Source organism: Xyrauchen texanus, chromosome 37 (assembly GCF_025860055.1).
Source record: "Xyrauchen texanus isolate HMW12.3.18 chromosome 37, RBS_HiC_50CHRs, whole genome shotgun sequence".
Lineage (NCBI taxonomy): Eukaryota > Metazoa > Chordata > Actinopteri > Cypriniformes > Catostomidae > Xyrauchen > Xyrauchen texanus.
The window spans coordinates 13,336,575-13,352,950 of NC_068312.1; the positions used below are offsets into that span (position 1 = coordinate 13,336,575).

Below are 16,376 nucleotides of genomic sequence, written 5' to 3' on the forward strand. Positions count from 1 at the left end.
TACTGTAAGATTTTTATACACGCAAAAATACACAATGGACATGTTCAAACACACAACATCAAACATGCAAACATCTAAACACACTCCAACCACAAACAGGCTGCCAATAGAGACATCCGCACCCATAAAATGAACAGTCTGTTCAGTCTATATCGCACAGCCTGCCTCAATCCCATAATTATTACCTACTGTAAACCACCACCTATCACTCTCATTTACACACACTCTGCATCAGCCCTTCCATTCTCCAGGAATATGACTGCAATAGCCTGATGCCACTTTGAGAAAAGAGGAATAAAATCAAGAAAGAGAAAAAAAAACATATTTACGTTTGGAGTCCTTCACACTTTTCAAGGCTGACTGCAGTCTCTCCAGCATGGCTTGGTGTGTGTATGTGAGTGTATGTGTGAGAGAGTGTGTGTGGAGGAAGGGTCCCAATTCCAGATCACACTCAGTTTAAATCCTAACACATGTGAGAGCAATGACGCGGAAGTGATTATAGTGTGAGACGAATGGAGGGCAAAAACAAACAAGTTAAACAAAACAAAACACATCCCTGTCTCGCTATGCAAGCGAGCCGCTTACTGTGGCAGTTTCATTTTGCTTTTGCATCTGGAGTCGGTGAATGAAAGAGAGAGAGGGAGGGAGGGAGGGACGGAGGGGGAGACCTAAAGAGGCAGAGAAAAGGAGGGAGTAAAGACAGAGAGATGGAGATAAGAGGAGGGGCGGTAAGAGAGTGAAAGAGATGAACAATATTAATGCTTGGACCACTGCAGAGCAGGAGGTGTGTCGATCAAAGGTGAGCGAGAGGGAAAGAGAGACCTATGTGCATGTATGTGTGTAATCTGACTTTGACAATGTTCCTGCATGCTGGTCATGGCAATAATATGGCATTTGATGGCATTTGAGCTACTGCATTTAATTCTGCATCAGTGCACAAACATGTTAGTGGTTGTCTCTAAGCATAAGTCTATACTCATTGTGATCATATGTGCACTGGTGCACAATAAAATAGAGAATAAACCAAAACTTTACTTATTTCATTGGCATAAAACTTGAAAGAAATTCTGGATGTTTTTGCCCATATAATGAAAGTGAAAAAGGGCTAGGGCTGTTAAAAACCAAGCACCATTAAAATTGGTTGTTATAAGTGGTTCAAATGATTTGTGTGCTTTATTAAAGTCTTTCGTAATCATAAGGTATGCTTTGTGTGGAACAGACCAAAATGTAAGATATTATGTCAGGCACAATGTAGAATCCGCCGGTTGTATTCGCATAAATATAATATAATCAATAAACCCAGAGAGGGCGAATCGGAGGGGACATGTATCACTCTGAATGTATTTATTTTGCTATAATGACCAGTTGACTGTGCATTATCCCACTTATTACATGTCTCTCTACCAAGTAAATAAGTAAATGGGCATGAAATATTGATTTGCATTGAAAATATGCAACTATATCTGAGGAAAGAGACTGCAGAGTCTTCAGAAACGGCGGAATTCAACCTCCGGTTTGTGCCTTTTTGAGTTCTGTTGGTGTTATGTTGCGAAAATAACTGACTGCTCATTATCCTGTTTATTACAAGACTACTTGCTTAGTAAATCAAATAAAAGGACATGAAATATTGATTAGTATAAATTATTTTATTAGCTTACTTGTAGAGATCGCACAGTGAAATGAGCAGTAGGAAAGGTCATTCATTATTCAGAAAGCAGACTGCTGGATTTACATTTACATTGATTTACTTAGCAGACACTTTTATCCAAGGCGACTTGCAAAATGAGGAAGAATACAATTCATCTTAAGGAGGCAGTAGTATGAAAAATGCTGCATTTCAAAGTTTAAATTGCATTGATTAGCCATTATTATTATTATTATTATTATTGTAGTCAAGTGCTCACAAAAAGGTTGTGTATTTAGCCGTTTTTCGAAGATAAAAGGGAGACAAACATTTTTTTCACGGATTGAGTTCGGACGATTGCTCCACCACAGAGGTGCAGTGAAGACAAAAGTCTGGCAAAGTGATTTGGAGCCTTTTTTGTGTTGGTATAACAAGGTGCCGCTCATTTGCAGTGGGAGTGTAACTAGTTGATGGTGCGAATGACCATTCAAAATCGAGTATTCCAGAGAGCCATGTAATACTAACTGATAATTTTCCCCTACACCAAAGCTCTTAAATGGACTACAAAAATGCTTTGTTAATGCTATTTGGTGCCATTGAAATGTGTGTCTTATCAATGCATCTAAAGCCAGCATATTTGATTTGAGGCCTACATTGGAGAGGAAGATTTTCAGTGAATAACAACAAAAATGTGGTCTCCTCTTCACATGAAGCCATTGTATGGCTTCAGAAGACTCAAAATATATGGCATGAATCATATGGACCACTTTTATAGTGCTTTTTTTAAGGGGAGTTAACAGTCCCATACCAGTTAAATTTTAATTATACGAAAAAGTGTAACAAAGGATATTCTTCAAAAATGCACCTTTTTTCTGATATCTGCATCATCTCTGTTTTTATACACCTCCATATTTGTCATACTGTATGATTTTATGCCATTTCACGCTTGTCTGCTCACCCGTACACATTCACACACACACACACACACACACACACACACAGACACACACTTTTATCAGAGATCACAGTTTCTGGCCAACTCTACATAGTTAACTACTCTACATAGTTGGCTACTCTACATAGCCAACTCTACAACCGAGGTCCTGACTCTCTGTGGTCATTAAAAATCCAAGGACACTTCTCGTAAAGAGTAGGGGTGTAACCCCGGTGTCCTGGCCAAATACCCCCCATTGGCCCCTATCTACCATGGCATCGTATTAATCTCCATCCCTGAATTGGCTACATAACTCTGCTCTCTCCTCTCCACCAATAGCTGGTGTGTGGTGGGCGTTCTGGCGCACTATGGCTGCCGTCGCATCATCCAGGTGGATGCTGCACACTGGTGGTGGTTGAGGAGATTCCCCCTATACTATGTAAAGCGCTTTGAGTGCCTAGAAAAGCGCTATATAAATGCATGGAATTATTATTATTATTATTATATTGACCCTATAACCTCCAGCCACAAAACCAATGACTCAACAACATCACAGTTTGTGTGTGTGTACATTTATAGACAAAGAAAATTAATTTTCCCCAAAAGCTTCAAAATGTACTGTAGTGTTACTAGAATAATAAATGTCAATGGGACAACATGCAAACTTTAGATTTGACTTATTCTATTCATAATCCTGTTCATTTTACTGTCATAATCCTAATCTCAAATGGTACTCTCGTTCAAACTGTACACAGACAAAACTGTAGAAGATAATACAAACTCTTAGCAAGCTCAAAAAAGTGAGATGAAGTGATAACACACAAAGAGAAGAGTCTCAGATATCGATATACATGGAAACAGCATTGACATTGGGGACAGGCACTTATTTATATGCACTTCACGATGCCATGGCCTCAATAAAAACCATAGGAGCACTGAGCAAAATGAGGTCATTGTGGGTTTAGGTAGGGGAGAGTGGGAGGGGCCTTCGTGTTGGCAGGCCTCAGTGTTGGCAGGCCTCTGACTTACTGTCAGTCAGCAAAGTTAATACAGCTGCCACTATGTTGACAATAAGACAAACTGTGCTTATACCACTATACTATAGCCTCTCTTAAAGGAATTGTTAATCCAAAAATGAAAATTCTCTCATCATTTACTCACCCTCATGCCATCCCAGATTTGTGTGACTTTCTTTCTTCTGCAGAACACAAATTAAGGTTTTTAGAAGAATGTATCAGCTCATTAGGCCAATACAATGCAGGTGAATGTGATCAGAATTTTGTAGCATAAAGGAAGCATAGAAGTAATCAGTAAGGCTCCAGTGGTTAAATCTATATCTTCAGAAGAGATATTGTTTGAGAGGTGTTTGAGAAACAGATCAAAATGTAAGTCCTTTTTTTACTCTAAATCTCCACTTTATCTTTCACTTTTCATCTGAAAATCACATGATACGCCTGTTTAATTTCACTTTCACATCTGAAAGTGAAAGGTAAAGTTGAGATTTAGAGTAAAAAAGGACATAAATATTGTTCTGTTTCTCAGCCACACCTATTATATCTCTTCCAAATATATGGATTTAAACACTGGAGTCTCATGGATTATGTTTATGTTCCCCTTCTGTCGCTCTCTCCACGTTGTGTCAGAGAAGCGACACTAGGGGTCTCTCTTGAGCGCCGATATTCACCTCTGAACTATGAAAAAAGGCCAATGAGAGTTGGCAACCAGTATTTGCATGTCCCGCCCCCGGACATACGGGTATTTAAGCGGCGCAAATACGGGAGTTCATTCAGAAATTTTCTTCGGAGCTGATGGTCGTGTCTGCAACTGCTGCGTATTACACACCGAGTTCCTGCTATCCCTCTGCTGCATGCTGTTGGATTCTACGGCGCACAACAGCGGCTTTCTCCTGCTTGCACGGCTGTGCATTCTGCCCCTGGGCGCTTCGACAGTGCAGACTAATAAAGAAAAAGAGCTCTCACGAGTTCTTTTTTTCTTTCATAAAAGAGTGATTTTATTTAAAAGAGTAATTTCCTCTAAAAGAGCAAAACACAGCGGCGTGAACGTCCTTTTCAGGACGCGTCTTTTTCAAGATGCCCTTCTGCCCCTGTGTTGTTCCTGGATGCGGTAGAGTACTCTCCGCTTCCGACGGCCACAGGCGTTGTCTCGTGTGTCTGGGCAGCGATCACACCGAGGCTGCGTTTGTGGATGGCTCATGTTCTCACCGCGAGAACATGACCATGACAACGTTGCGATCGCGGCTTGCTTACAATCGTAAGCAAGCCACTCCAGCCGCCCCCCGTGTCGCTCCTTCTTCCCACGGGATTGAGGATGATGCGGCTGGCGATGGAGGCGATACTGGGATAGCAGCGGGTGCAGCTCCGCCGGGCACGCCCCCTCGGACCACCCGTGCCCCGGCACGCTCGTTGACTCCCGTCCCCGCTCGAGGTGACGGCGGCTCGCCTCACAGCCAGTCTGCCTACCCTCTTGCGATGGAAGCAGATGAGTTCGCCGCGACATCGGAGGGCGTGGGCTCTGACGCTGAGGACTCCCCTGGGCTGCCGCCTTCGGGCTCGCACGCCCAGGAAGAGGCCGACGCGCAGATGTCCGACATGCTTTCCTGGGCAGCCAACAGCGTGGGCTTGGATTGGAACCCTCCATCCTCCCCACAGCCATCACGGCTGGACGATTGGTTCTTGGGTGCTGGGCGCTGCTCACAGCCTCGCACCCCCCGTTCCATTCTTCCCGGAAGTGCATGATGAGCTGACGTCTTCGTGGAGAGCACCCCTCTCCACCCCTCTCCACTCGTCGCACCTGCTCATCCGCCCTCGCCACCCTCGACGGCAGAACGCGCCACAGATACACGGCGATTCCCTAGGTGGATAGGGCTGTTGCGATCCATCTATGCCCCGGTAGCACTACCACCTGGCGGGGTCGCCCTGTACTCCCATCCCGGTCCTGTAGAGCAACATCCTCACTCACCGCGAAGGCCTACAGCGCTACCGGACGCGCCGCTTCCGCCCTGCATGCCATGGCTCTCCTGCAGGTCCACCAAGCAAAGGCACTGCGAAACATGCACGGGGGTGGCCCTGATCCCGACACGCTGCAGGAACTGCGCTCAGCGACCGACCTCGCCTTAAGAGCAACGAAGGTCACAGCGCAGGCGCTCGGGCAGGCGATGGCCACACTGGTGGGTCCAGGAACGTCAGCAATGGCTGGACTTGGTCGAGATGCGTGAAGATGACAAGACTCGCTTCCTCAAAGCCCCTGTCTCCCAGTTCGGCCTCTTCGGCGACACCGTTGAGGACTTTGCCCAGCAATTCTCCCTGGTGAAGAAGCAGACGGAGGCCATCTCTCACATCATGCCTCGCCGCAAGCCTGCCGCCACGGCCCACGCCCCGTCTGCTCGCCGAGGGCATCCTCCCACAGCCAGAACACCTTCCGCTCCGCCTCAACCAGAAAGCGGGCCCAGCTCTCAGCCCCGGCGTCGAGTGAACCGTGGGAAGCGTACGCCACCTGTCTCACGAACCCCGTCGAGGACCCGGAAGGCTCCCAGGCGCTCCTGAGACAGCGGACCCAGAGTGTCTGGAGAGGAGGCTGTCCCCCTCCACCCTCAAGGTGTATGTTGCCGCTATCGCGGCCCACCACGACACGGTAGACGACAAGTCTCTTGGTAAGCACGACTTAATTGTCAGGTTCCTAAAAGGTGCCCGGAGGTTGACTCCCGGCCTAACCTGTTCCCCTCCTGGGATCTCTCGGTTGTCCTCACAGGACTCCAGAGACAACCCCCTCGAGCCGCTAGATTCAGTTGGACTCAGGGCCCTCTCTCTCAAGACCGCCCTGCTGATCGCGCTGACTCCATCAAGAGGGTCGGGGACCTGCAAGCGTTCTCTGTTAGTGACTCTTGCCTGGAGTTCGGTCCAGCAGACACTTTCGTGATCTTAAGGCCGCGACCGGGCTACGTGCCTAAGGTTCCCACCACACCCTTCAGGAGAAGGTCGGGTAGTGAACCTGCAAGCGCTGCCCCGGGAGGAGGCAGACCCAGCCCTTTCACTGCGGTGGCCAGTACGTGCTTTACGTATTTATCTGGACCACTAGACGCTCTGAGCAGCTCTTCGTCTGCTTTGGGGGACAACAGAAAGGGAACACTGTCTCCAAGCAAAGATTCACCCACTGGGTTGTCGACGCCATTTCATTGGCTTATCACACCCAGGCCATGCCCCCCCCCTTGTGGGTCCGAGCTCACTCCACCAGGAGTGTTGCGTCCTCGTGGGCACTGGCTAGGGGCACTGCCCTAGCAGACATCTGTAGAGCAGCGGGCTGGGCAACACTTTTGTGAGATTCTATAATCTCCGAGTTGAGTCAGTATCGTCCCGTGTTTTCTCAGGTCCGAGCCCATAGAACTCGGTAACACACCGACGATCTGACCGGGTGAACCGTTTGCGCCTAGCGCCCTTTCCCCCTAACCAAGGGAAAACAGTGCGCCTCTGTTCCCGGGAGACCCCATTTCTTGGGCCCTGGTTGACTCCTCCCTAGCCCTTGCGGGCCCGCAGTTCAGCGGAGGAACTTGTCGACCCAAACCACTGCGGGTACCGCAAGCTACCCTATACTGGTATAGGGGCTCCACGGGTAAGGCCTCCTGCTCGGACTCCCCCTGTGTGTAATGCCACGGTACTGTCCCCTCACGAGCTGACTCCCGTGTCTCCCTTAGGCAGTTGCAGCTGCCTCGGTTGCCGTGCTGTATGCTTCCCCCATCTACGAGGCTGGATCTACCACCGCACCTACTTTTCCACATAGGTCCTAAGTATAGGCCATCTGATGTATGTGCCACTTAAAGTTGCCTCCCCTCCTGGGTAGTCGTGGCCTCCGCAGGGTCTTCTCCGCCCTGAGTAAGGGCTAAGACCCCCTTCCCTCAATGCGTGTAAGGGCCCCGGCCGTAGTCTCTATGCGAGAAACATAGAGAGAAAAGAGGCCCAGCCTGGCTGGCCCGTTCCCATGTTGGCGGCCATCACCTTGTTCCCCTCTCCAGGGTAACGATAAGGAGTCTGATGGCTTAAATGGGGCATTGGGGAAGGGTACGTGCAGCCTGATACAGTTGGTCGTTCTGCACGTAAGACTACCTGCTCGCTTCTGTATCAGCAGTTCACGTACACGGCTCAGTGCATGGCACTTTGTAAGTGGACCCCTAGTGTCGCTTCTCTGACACAACGTGGAGAGGGGGACGTCTAGGTTACGTATGTAACTCCGTTGTGACGTTGTGTCTCCCCTGCCACGTCGCTGAGCCGAGCCACTGTTGTGAGCCGGACCATTTCCGGCTCCTCAGAAAAATCCTGAATGAACTCTCGTATTTGCGCCGCTTAAATACCCGTATGTCCGGGGGCGGGACATGCAAATACTGGTTGCCAACTCTCATTGGCCTTTTTTCATAGTTCAGAGGTGAATATCGGCGCTCAAGAGAGACCCCTAGTGTCGCTTCTTTGACACAACGTCTCGTTCCCTCCATCAGGGAACGGAGGTTACAAACGTAACCTAGACGTTTCCTTTATGTGATATTTGGAGCTACAAGGTCTGATCACCATTCACTTACATTGTATGGACCTACATAGCTGAGATGCTTTTAAAAAAATCTTTGTTTGTGTTCTGCTGAAGAAATAAAGTCATACACATCTGGGATGGCATGAGGTTGAGTAAATGATGAGAGAATTTAAATTTTTAGGTGAACAATCCTTTTAAATGTATCGCAGCGTAGTTCTAGTGGGAAGACTAGCAGCTGTACATCATCGCACCATTAGCTAGGTAATTCATAGCCAATCACATGTAAGCCATTGCTTTATAAATCTGCTCACAATCTATCACATTGCTGTTTCAGTGTGCTAACACAGCAACCTCCACCACCCCACCACCAACAGTTGAGTTCCGTCCTGCACAGGGGTAGGCTCCTCGCCCCTGCCTCCTATCTCTGGCAGAATATGATGGAATAAAACGTTTCTATTTTATATTCATCAAATAAATGTCATCTTAAATCTCACTCAAGTCTGCAAGTCTTCCTGATAGAACTTCTATTTTGGTTTCTAGCCTGAAGTCATTAAATGTCATGGCTTCTTATTATTATTGGTTTCATGTTTTAAAAAAGGATCATTCAAGTGTTTTGATATAAAGGGATAATTCACAGCTAAATTAAAATTATGTCATCATTTACTCACTCTCATGTTGCTCCAAACCCACATGACTTAATTTTGTCCACAGACCACTAAAGTGGATGTTAGATAGACTGATAGCCTCAGTCTCCATGCACTTTTATTGAAAAGAAAATTGAGTTAAAGGTGACAGAGTGCGACTTACATTCTGCCTACTGACTGAGTTTGCATTTTCAAGTGAGCTACCTACATTGCAGTTTGCCTGCATTCAACCTAAGTAAAATACAAAAATAAAAGTATTCTCTGAAAAACTATTTAAATAAGAAATTGGTTAAAAACAAATCTAAAAAATCAGATGATTCATTCCAAGCAGGAAAAAACATTAGAAGGCACTTTGGGCACTTTTCAGCTGGTCAGGCTGGGAGACCACATTAAACCAGCTAAGACCAGCTATCTAGCTTAGGCTTGTTTAACCTGCGTGGTTCAAACTCTTCCAGCATTGTCAACTTTTGATATATTCAAATTCTTTCTGTTATAAATGTCTGTTTGGACTGTGTAAAATACTTTTTTAAAATCTTTTAAGGTAGATTAATCCTTATGATATTGCTTGCCCAAAAATAAATAAAAATAACCATTTACAGTAGGAAACATCTTGCATCAAATGGTGATCATGATCCAAGTGTAGTTACAAGTTACTGCATAATATTGTTACTGCATTACAAATACTCACCTTTGCCATTCTCCACATCCTGAGAGGCGATAACAAATCCAAATCCTTCACCTGCCTTCCTCTTCAGCTCCACCTCATGCCCTTTCAGCACACTGGGCTTTACTTTCTCTTCTGTCTTCACTCTGGGGCTGAGCACTGTCCCGCCTTCCTCTGAACTCATCCAATCCCGTGGCTCGAGAGTGAGAGTGACGGGTACGGAATCCAGGAAGCTGGTGCTTTGGACCAATGAGGAGCGCACCAGTGCTGGAGAGGGTGGGGTGATATAGTTACGGGGTAATGGTGTGGAGTCGGAAAGCAGGACCTCAGAGTCAGAGGCAGAGCGTGGAGGTGGAGGAGTGAGTCGTCGCACAGAATTAGGGGAAATGGAAAAATGTGAGGGGCCTACAAAATAAAGACAAAATAGCTGAACTGTTAACTTTATAAAAGGGATGAAGACTATACATAATGACAAATTATTCTTGTTGTTCTGCACTCTTGTTAAAGGGATTGTTCATTCAAAAGTGACAATTCTGTCAATATTTACTATGTATGACTTTCGTTCATGGTGCAAAACAGAAAATGTTAGGCAAAATGTTTGTGACTGTCACCATTTCCCACCATTTCCTAATAATCTGCCAAACAACTTTTTTCATGTTCTACAGAAGAAAGAAAGTCATACTGGTTTGAAATGACATGAGTGTGAATAAACAATAGCCTAGTTTCCATCCACATTTCGCGCTATTTTGTTTTCGACAAAGCGAAAATGCGAAAAATTAAATTGTGACATTTGCCACCTTCTGCCCATTTCCATTCAAATGCCCTTTTATCGATAAAAAGGGTGTGCGTGCTGACGTCATGCCTAAAAAAACCCTTTGTCTCATAAGTTTTGGTTTAGCGCAAAAGAAATCTGTCCTTAAGCCATTTCCATACAGAAATGTGTGTTTATCACTAATTCTCCTCCCAGATGTCCCTAATATTAATAAAGTATTGAGGCAATTCATTGAAATTAGTCAGTTTACTATCATTTTAATTAACAAATAAATTAAATCAGAAGAGGAGGAATTGCAATTAAAAGGGAGCAGTTGCTCTTCTGATAGGACTGTAATATTGGTCCTGCTGTTGCACCTATCGCAAGTTGGCACCAGTTCCAACCCGAAAGTGGATCGTCGTGGCCCTGTTCAAGCTGGCAAACTGCACTAAGTAGTGGCGGAATCTTTCGGTCTTAATATAAGGACCATCAATCGATGTGTATATGCGGTGTGCACAACTATTAAAGAAAAAATATTATGCGGTGTTACATCAGGGTTTACATGTGATACATTCCTGATATTCAATATTTTGAACAATCATCTAATCTAAAGCAACACCATCACAACTGCTTTATGTCCCGCATATTTCTCCAGCAACTTTTAACGACCAAGTGAACTTTATTGTCATCTAAAATTTATTTTAGATTCAAAATGCAAATTTATATTTTCTGAAGAAGCAGTAAATTTGATCCGAGGTAAAGATGGTTAGATTTAAAATATTTAAACATTTTTAAAAGTTCAAAAGCTCATATTCTGAAAGTGAACTCAGCATTGGACAAATAGTTCTGATAGTTTATAGTCTTGAAAAAAGTGCAGAACATTCTGAGGACGTCATTCAGCTGACTGTTTTCATCTACAGAACAGGGTAAAGCTACTTGAGTTTACATGGTCAATGTCACAATTGTGCTTAAATTTAATAAGTGAACTAGAAATAGTGCAGAATCTTCATGTCTATTTTACACCAACTGTTCTTTGCTTTACAATATCCAAAATCCTAAAACTTTCTTCTTATTTCCAAAATTAATGCTGATGTAGCTTTTTCTGTGTTAAAATACTTTCTATCAGAAAGACTTGAGATTATTGGAATTAACACGAACTAAAAGATACTTATATATTTTGGCGTAAGCCCATTTCTATGGTTCAGCATTCCAGTGTTGCTTGAACCATCAGATCATGCTGGAGGCGATGACGGCAGGGGAGCAGAGCTTAACCCTGCCCAGCATGGGACCTAAACTGGTAGAGATGGTGTGGGATGGTGGGTGAAAACACAGAAGTACGTGAACAATCAGAGACAGCTGGCAGGCTTATAAAGCGGAGGCTGCATTGTGATTGGATGAGATGCCTGATAGAATGAATCCCAAGATCTTTCTGCTAGAACTATACGTACGCTTACATTTCTCCTATCCCAGAGTAATATGCAGACAACTACGTAAGTAAGTCATTGATAGGTTCAGTTTTCTCAAAAACTGTCAGCATTCTTTCTCTCTGGTGCTTTGAAAATTCCTGTGTTTGTTTAGAGCAACCCGCTTAGACCCACCCCATCAAACATTGCTCAACCAATGGCGTGAGTTGTGGGCGGGAATATCTCATGTTTTTAAAACAATGTTTATTTCTGCAATTTCGTTTGGTGATGCTAGTGGTGCAGAAATTACTTTAAATTAAAAACGAAATCATTTTTAGTGATCTCAAACTTTTGGATCCCACTATAAGGGCCGTAATGGAATGTATAAACATATAACTTACCTCCTCTGTAAACTAGCAGAATAACCTCCCCTTTTTTAGAGTGTTCTTGCAAAATCCTTTGGACCTTAAATCACATAAAAACATTCATTAATGTTCACCATAACAAAAAGCTAAATTCGAATACTGTTCACTCATTTTCTTTACCTGTGCAAAGCTGAGACTCTGTACATCTGCTCCGTTGATCTTGACAATGGCGTCTCCAGACTGCAGTCCATTACACGGTCGGTGGTCCCAGACTTTCTTCACAATTGTCTGTCTCCCTCCAAGTCCTCCTGCTGTGACACTAAACCCCATATTGCTTCCCCTCTCACACTTTGCCAAAGCAACGGGAACAAGTTCCCCACCTGCAGGCAAACCCCCAACTCCATTCCCAATGATAGCGCTCATCGCTCCGGGAGATGGGATACTGCTGTTGGGACTGCCGCTACTTGCACTGGTGGTTCCGTTGAAGGTGAAGTAAGGCCCGTCTGAATGTGCACTGTTAGGTGGGGTTAGCAGCACATGCTGAGGTTTGCAAAGTTGGGAGTAGCCTCTTCCGCCTCCAGGAGAGAAGGAAACAGGCCCTGAACTTGTGTCTGTGTGGGGTAGGGGCAAACGAGATACAGGAGGCATTGAAGTGTACGAGAAAAGGTCACTTTCAGACGATTTCCCAGAGTATAGATGGAGAGGTGGAGAAGTTGAGAGGGAGTTGTTGTTGTGGTTGCGAATAAAGGAGGCCCTGTGAGGATACAGAGAGACATTGCATATATAAAAGTAACTTCATGCTTCTAAAAAGGTATCTGAGCTGAAAAGGCCAGCTTAGACAAGTGTGAATTTCCATGCTAGTTTCTTCATTTCACCTGTGTGATCCAATTGCAGACACCACCTCGCTGTCACTCTGACTGGCCAGCTCTGCATTCTGTATCCTCCTGATTCCTCTTGCAGTGCATGGTGGTCTGAAATATCCACTTCCATACCCATTTGAGTACTGGTATGAGGATGGTTGTCTTGGTGGTGAACCATAAGGAGGTGAATTACCATTAGCATCCAGACTCAACCTTGATGCCCGGACTCTAAGATTTCTTGATGACTCCCTCTCAAAATCAGACAAAATGGCATTGTTGTGGTTGAGATGTGGATTAGCATAAGGGAGAGGAGATTGGGCCTGCGGTTGGGTGGTGGTCGGTGGAGGTAGCCTATGATGGGCCATCTTAGGACTGCCGTCAGAGTTATAGAGCATGGGGTAGCCCCTTTGGACCACAAAGTCCACGTTATGGCCCACTGGGATGGCTTTCAAAATTTCCACTACTTGCTTGTGAGAGAAACCCAGCACACAGGTATCATTGATATACACCAGAATGTCCGCTGGGAAGGGCAAGAGATGAAAAGTGTTTAATACTCTTTTTTGTTGTGGTTTCAAATAAACAACAAAAATACATATTCAATTCAATTCACAATTCAATTTACTGGTTGTGACAGGGCGGAGGGCGGGGCGGGGTTGTGATTATATACACCCGGTCCCTTATCAAGCTAATTAAGTCTCCGAGAGGGATAAAGGCCAACTGCGGAAGGTGGTGCGACGAGACTGGTGCCGAAATCAGGGAAGGCGGATGGTATACGCCATAGTAGAGTTCTTGCCACTACCATCCACCCCAATGGAGCAGTCGAAAAATATATATAAAAATAAATAAATAAATAAATACTAAACTAAACTAAACTAAATGATCTAATGACTTTATAAAATGTCAAGTGGTGTAACCATCAAGTAAATGGTACTAAAATACTGAATTAATGCATTATCATGAACAAACATTTAATATATTTTTACAGCATTTATTAATTGTAGAGTATGAACGGAAAATCATGAACTCATTAATTCTGAATGCAATGCACACATTTTTGCGAAGGATCCTAAAACCCCCACACACTGTGACTCCCCATCTAAATCACCAGGCAGCGCCAGCGAGTCTGGGAGTTAGAATGCTTTCTTGACGTTTTTACAACCCAAAGAGCCTCTCCAGAGACACTCGTGATATCGCCATCTACACACTGAAAATCTATACACACACACGTTCCTACAATTTAAAACCCAGAAATGGCTTATTTTTAAGGAAATATGTTTTGTTCCTGTATGCTTGGGTATTTCTGCTGTTATATTAAACTAGTTAAGATTGTTTAGTTGTGTAGTTAAACTCTGACGGCTTATATAAAGAGTCTAAGAGTATATATTCACTTTTAAGTGTACCAAATACAAGTTTCTTGGTATCAAATTAAACCTTACGACTCGCCCTAGCTGAATATATATATATATATAAGGTTACATTAAAATGTATTCTGCTATGTTTTACCATCTTTTGAGTGATTCAAAACACATCCGGACCCTGTTGTAAATTAGGCAAATGTCGAGCCTTGACAAGACAAAGGGAACCATCTCGCGCCAAAACTGAGGAGCCTCATTGGGTCATTCCTCCCAAAGGAGGTGTGACCTCCCTACCTTAAAAGTCAGGATCTGGTGTGGAATCGCTCTCTTGTTCTCTTCTTCTCTTGTCTCTTTTATCCGTTTTTGCTCTCTTGCTTTCTTACTCCGGTACTCTTCTGAACCTCTTCAAGTGTTCTTCAACTTCTCTTCAAGCTCTCTCGTTTTTCTTTCTTTGTCTTTTATTTTATTTGGCGTTTATCTCAGTCTTTTCCTTGTCTTCGGACAAAACTCAGCTCCCTCAGTCAACAACTACTCTTTAAGACGTTTTGAACTTCCCGTGAGCGATCCACGCTCAGGAAGCACCAAGAGAAGGCCTCCATCTCACGGACGCAACGAGGACACAATAAACACGCAGTCTTGTTCAGCGACACAAAGGTCCATTGTGCAAGTATTATTTCATCTAAATTCAAATGCGTTAAAGTGTGTAATTCCCGTGCTGGCTCTTAAGGTTTAACTGTTGTAACAAGTTTGCTATACCTGTAATCTCTTTATTTTCCTTCCTGTTTTACTTTGTTTGTTCTGTGTTAAATGTTTGTTGTTAAATGTGTTCTACGTTTGTTAAGTTTGTGATATATCCTAGTTCCTTGTATTAAACCCAATTATACTCTTGATTGTCTGTGTTTGTTGGTCATAAAACAAAGCCTCTTTAATGTGCGATCTAAAGCTACGAGCTGATATTATCAAAGTAAGTTAACGTGCTTTGATTAAGTAAGCTTATACTAAGAATAAACCTTCTGGAGAATTGATCAAGAGTATCGAGCAAAGTGGTTTGCTGGACGAACTGGTTGGTTGCGGTACGGGTCAATTCCATTAAGGTGTTCTGAAAATTAATACAGCCTGTCTGTATATGATGTATATTCCTAATTAATTATAATTCGTTGTGTTTAATTATCTATATATATATCTGAAGCAGACTTTTGGGCTATATAACCCCTGTTTTGGGGCAATTTAGAATGTATTGGTATCTAGTTCAAACCATATGATTAATCATTGATTACAATCAGTAATATTAATTGTACATTCCCCAAACCTGAACCAAGAAACCCTACATAATCTTGTTAATATTAGTTTATAAAAAAATTAATTGTAGTTAATGTTAGTTCTTAGTGCTTTAACTAATGTTAACAAATACAGCATTTGATTTTAAAACTGTATGTGTTGAAATGAACATTAACCAAGATTAAGAAATGCATGATAAGTATTTCTCATTGTTAATTAATGTTAACTAATGTTATAAATTAACATTAACAAATGGAACCTTATTCTAAACTGTTACCAAAATACTTCCCTTGTACCTTCAATACAAGTCTACAAAATGTAATCATTAATAAAAAAAATACAATAAAAAAAAACATTTTCAAAAATATCTTTCAAGGTAATAATTATAATAATTCTATTTTTATACAATTATAATGATTCTTAAAATCGAATATCACACAGTTTCTTAGGGTTACTCCATTTGATCTGAACAAAATGTGTCTTTTCAAAATTGAAATATCTGAAATAATGGGCAATGGGCAAATGGGTAATGGGCAAAAATCTACGTGTGCCAATCGGTATATGCATACAACGTTTATGATATTACCCCAATAAAGAACAGCCATATAAAGGGGTCAGGACACACCTTTTTTGCATTTTTTGAATATGTTCCTTGAGGTTCAGTTTTAATATTAGTAAAGTTTAATGGCACAAATATGAACCTCAGCTTGGTCTCAACAAATGCACTTCCTGCAGTGAGGAGGAAGTTTTGAGTTCTGAAACTGATAGTATGTTTTTATAGTGCAATGACCTCAAAATATCAAGGAACATTTTATTCATCAAGTCATAACTCCTTTAAGACATTTGCATGACCACACAAGTTGTTGGCTTATTAAGCATAATCGGTGTAAGATAATGCATGAAAATGCACTCAGTGATCATTTTTGGAATTCTCTTTAGTGACACTAGAGAGGGATGAGGAACATC

General features: G+C 43.2%; 1 protein-coding gene across 1 annotated transcript in view; it reads right to left on the reverse strand.

Annotated features, from left to right (window-relative positions):
• Positions 1 to 16,376, reverse strand: part of LOC127631120 (membrane-associated guanylate kinase, WW and PDZ domain-containing protein 1-like) — a 97,473-nt gene that overhangs the window by 21,714 nt on the left and 59,383 nt on the right. Inside the window, 4 exon segments of the mRNA XM_052109112.1 lie at positions 9,423 to 9,803; positions 11,954 to 12,017; positions 12,098 to 12,671; positions 12,793 to 13,297. Of these exon segments, the coding sequence (XP_051965072.1) occupies positions 9,423 to 9,803; positions 11,954 to 12,017; positions 12,098 to 12,671; positions 12,793 to 13,297 (1,524 nt within the window).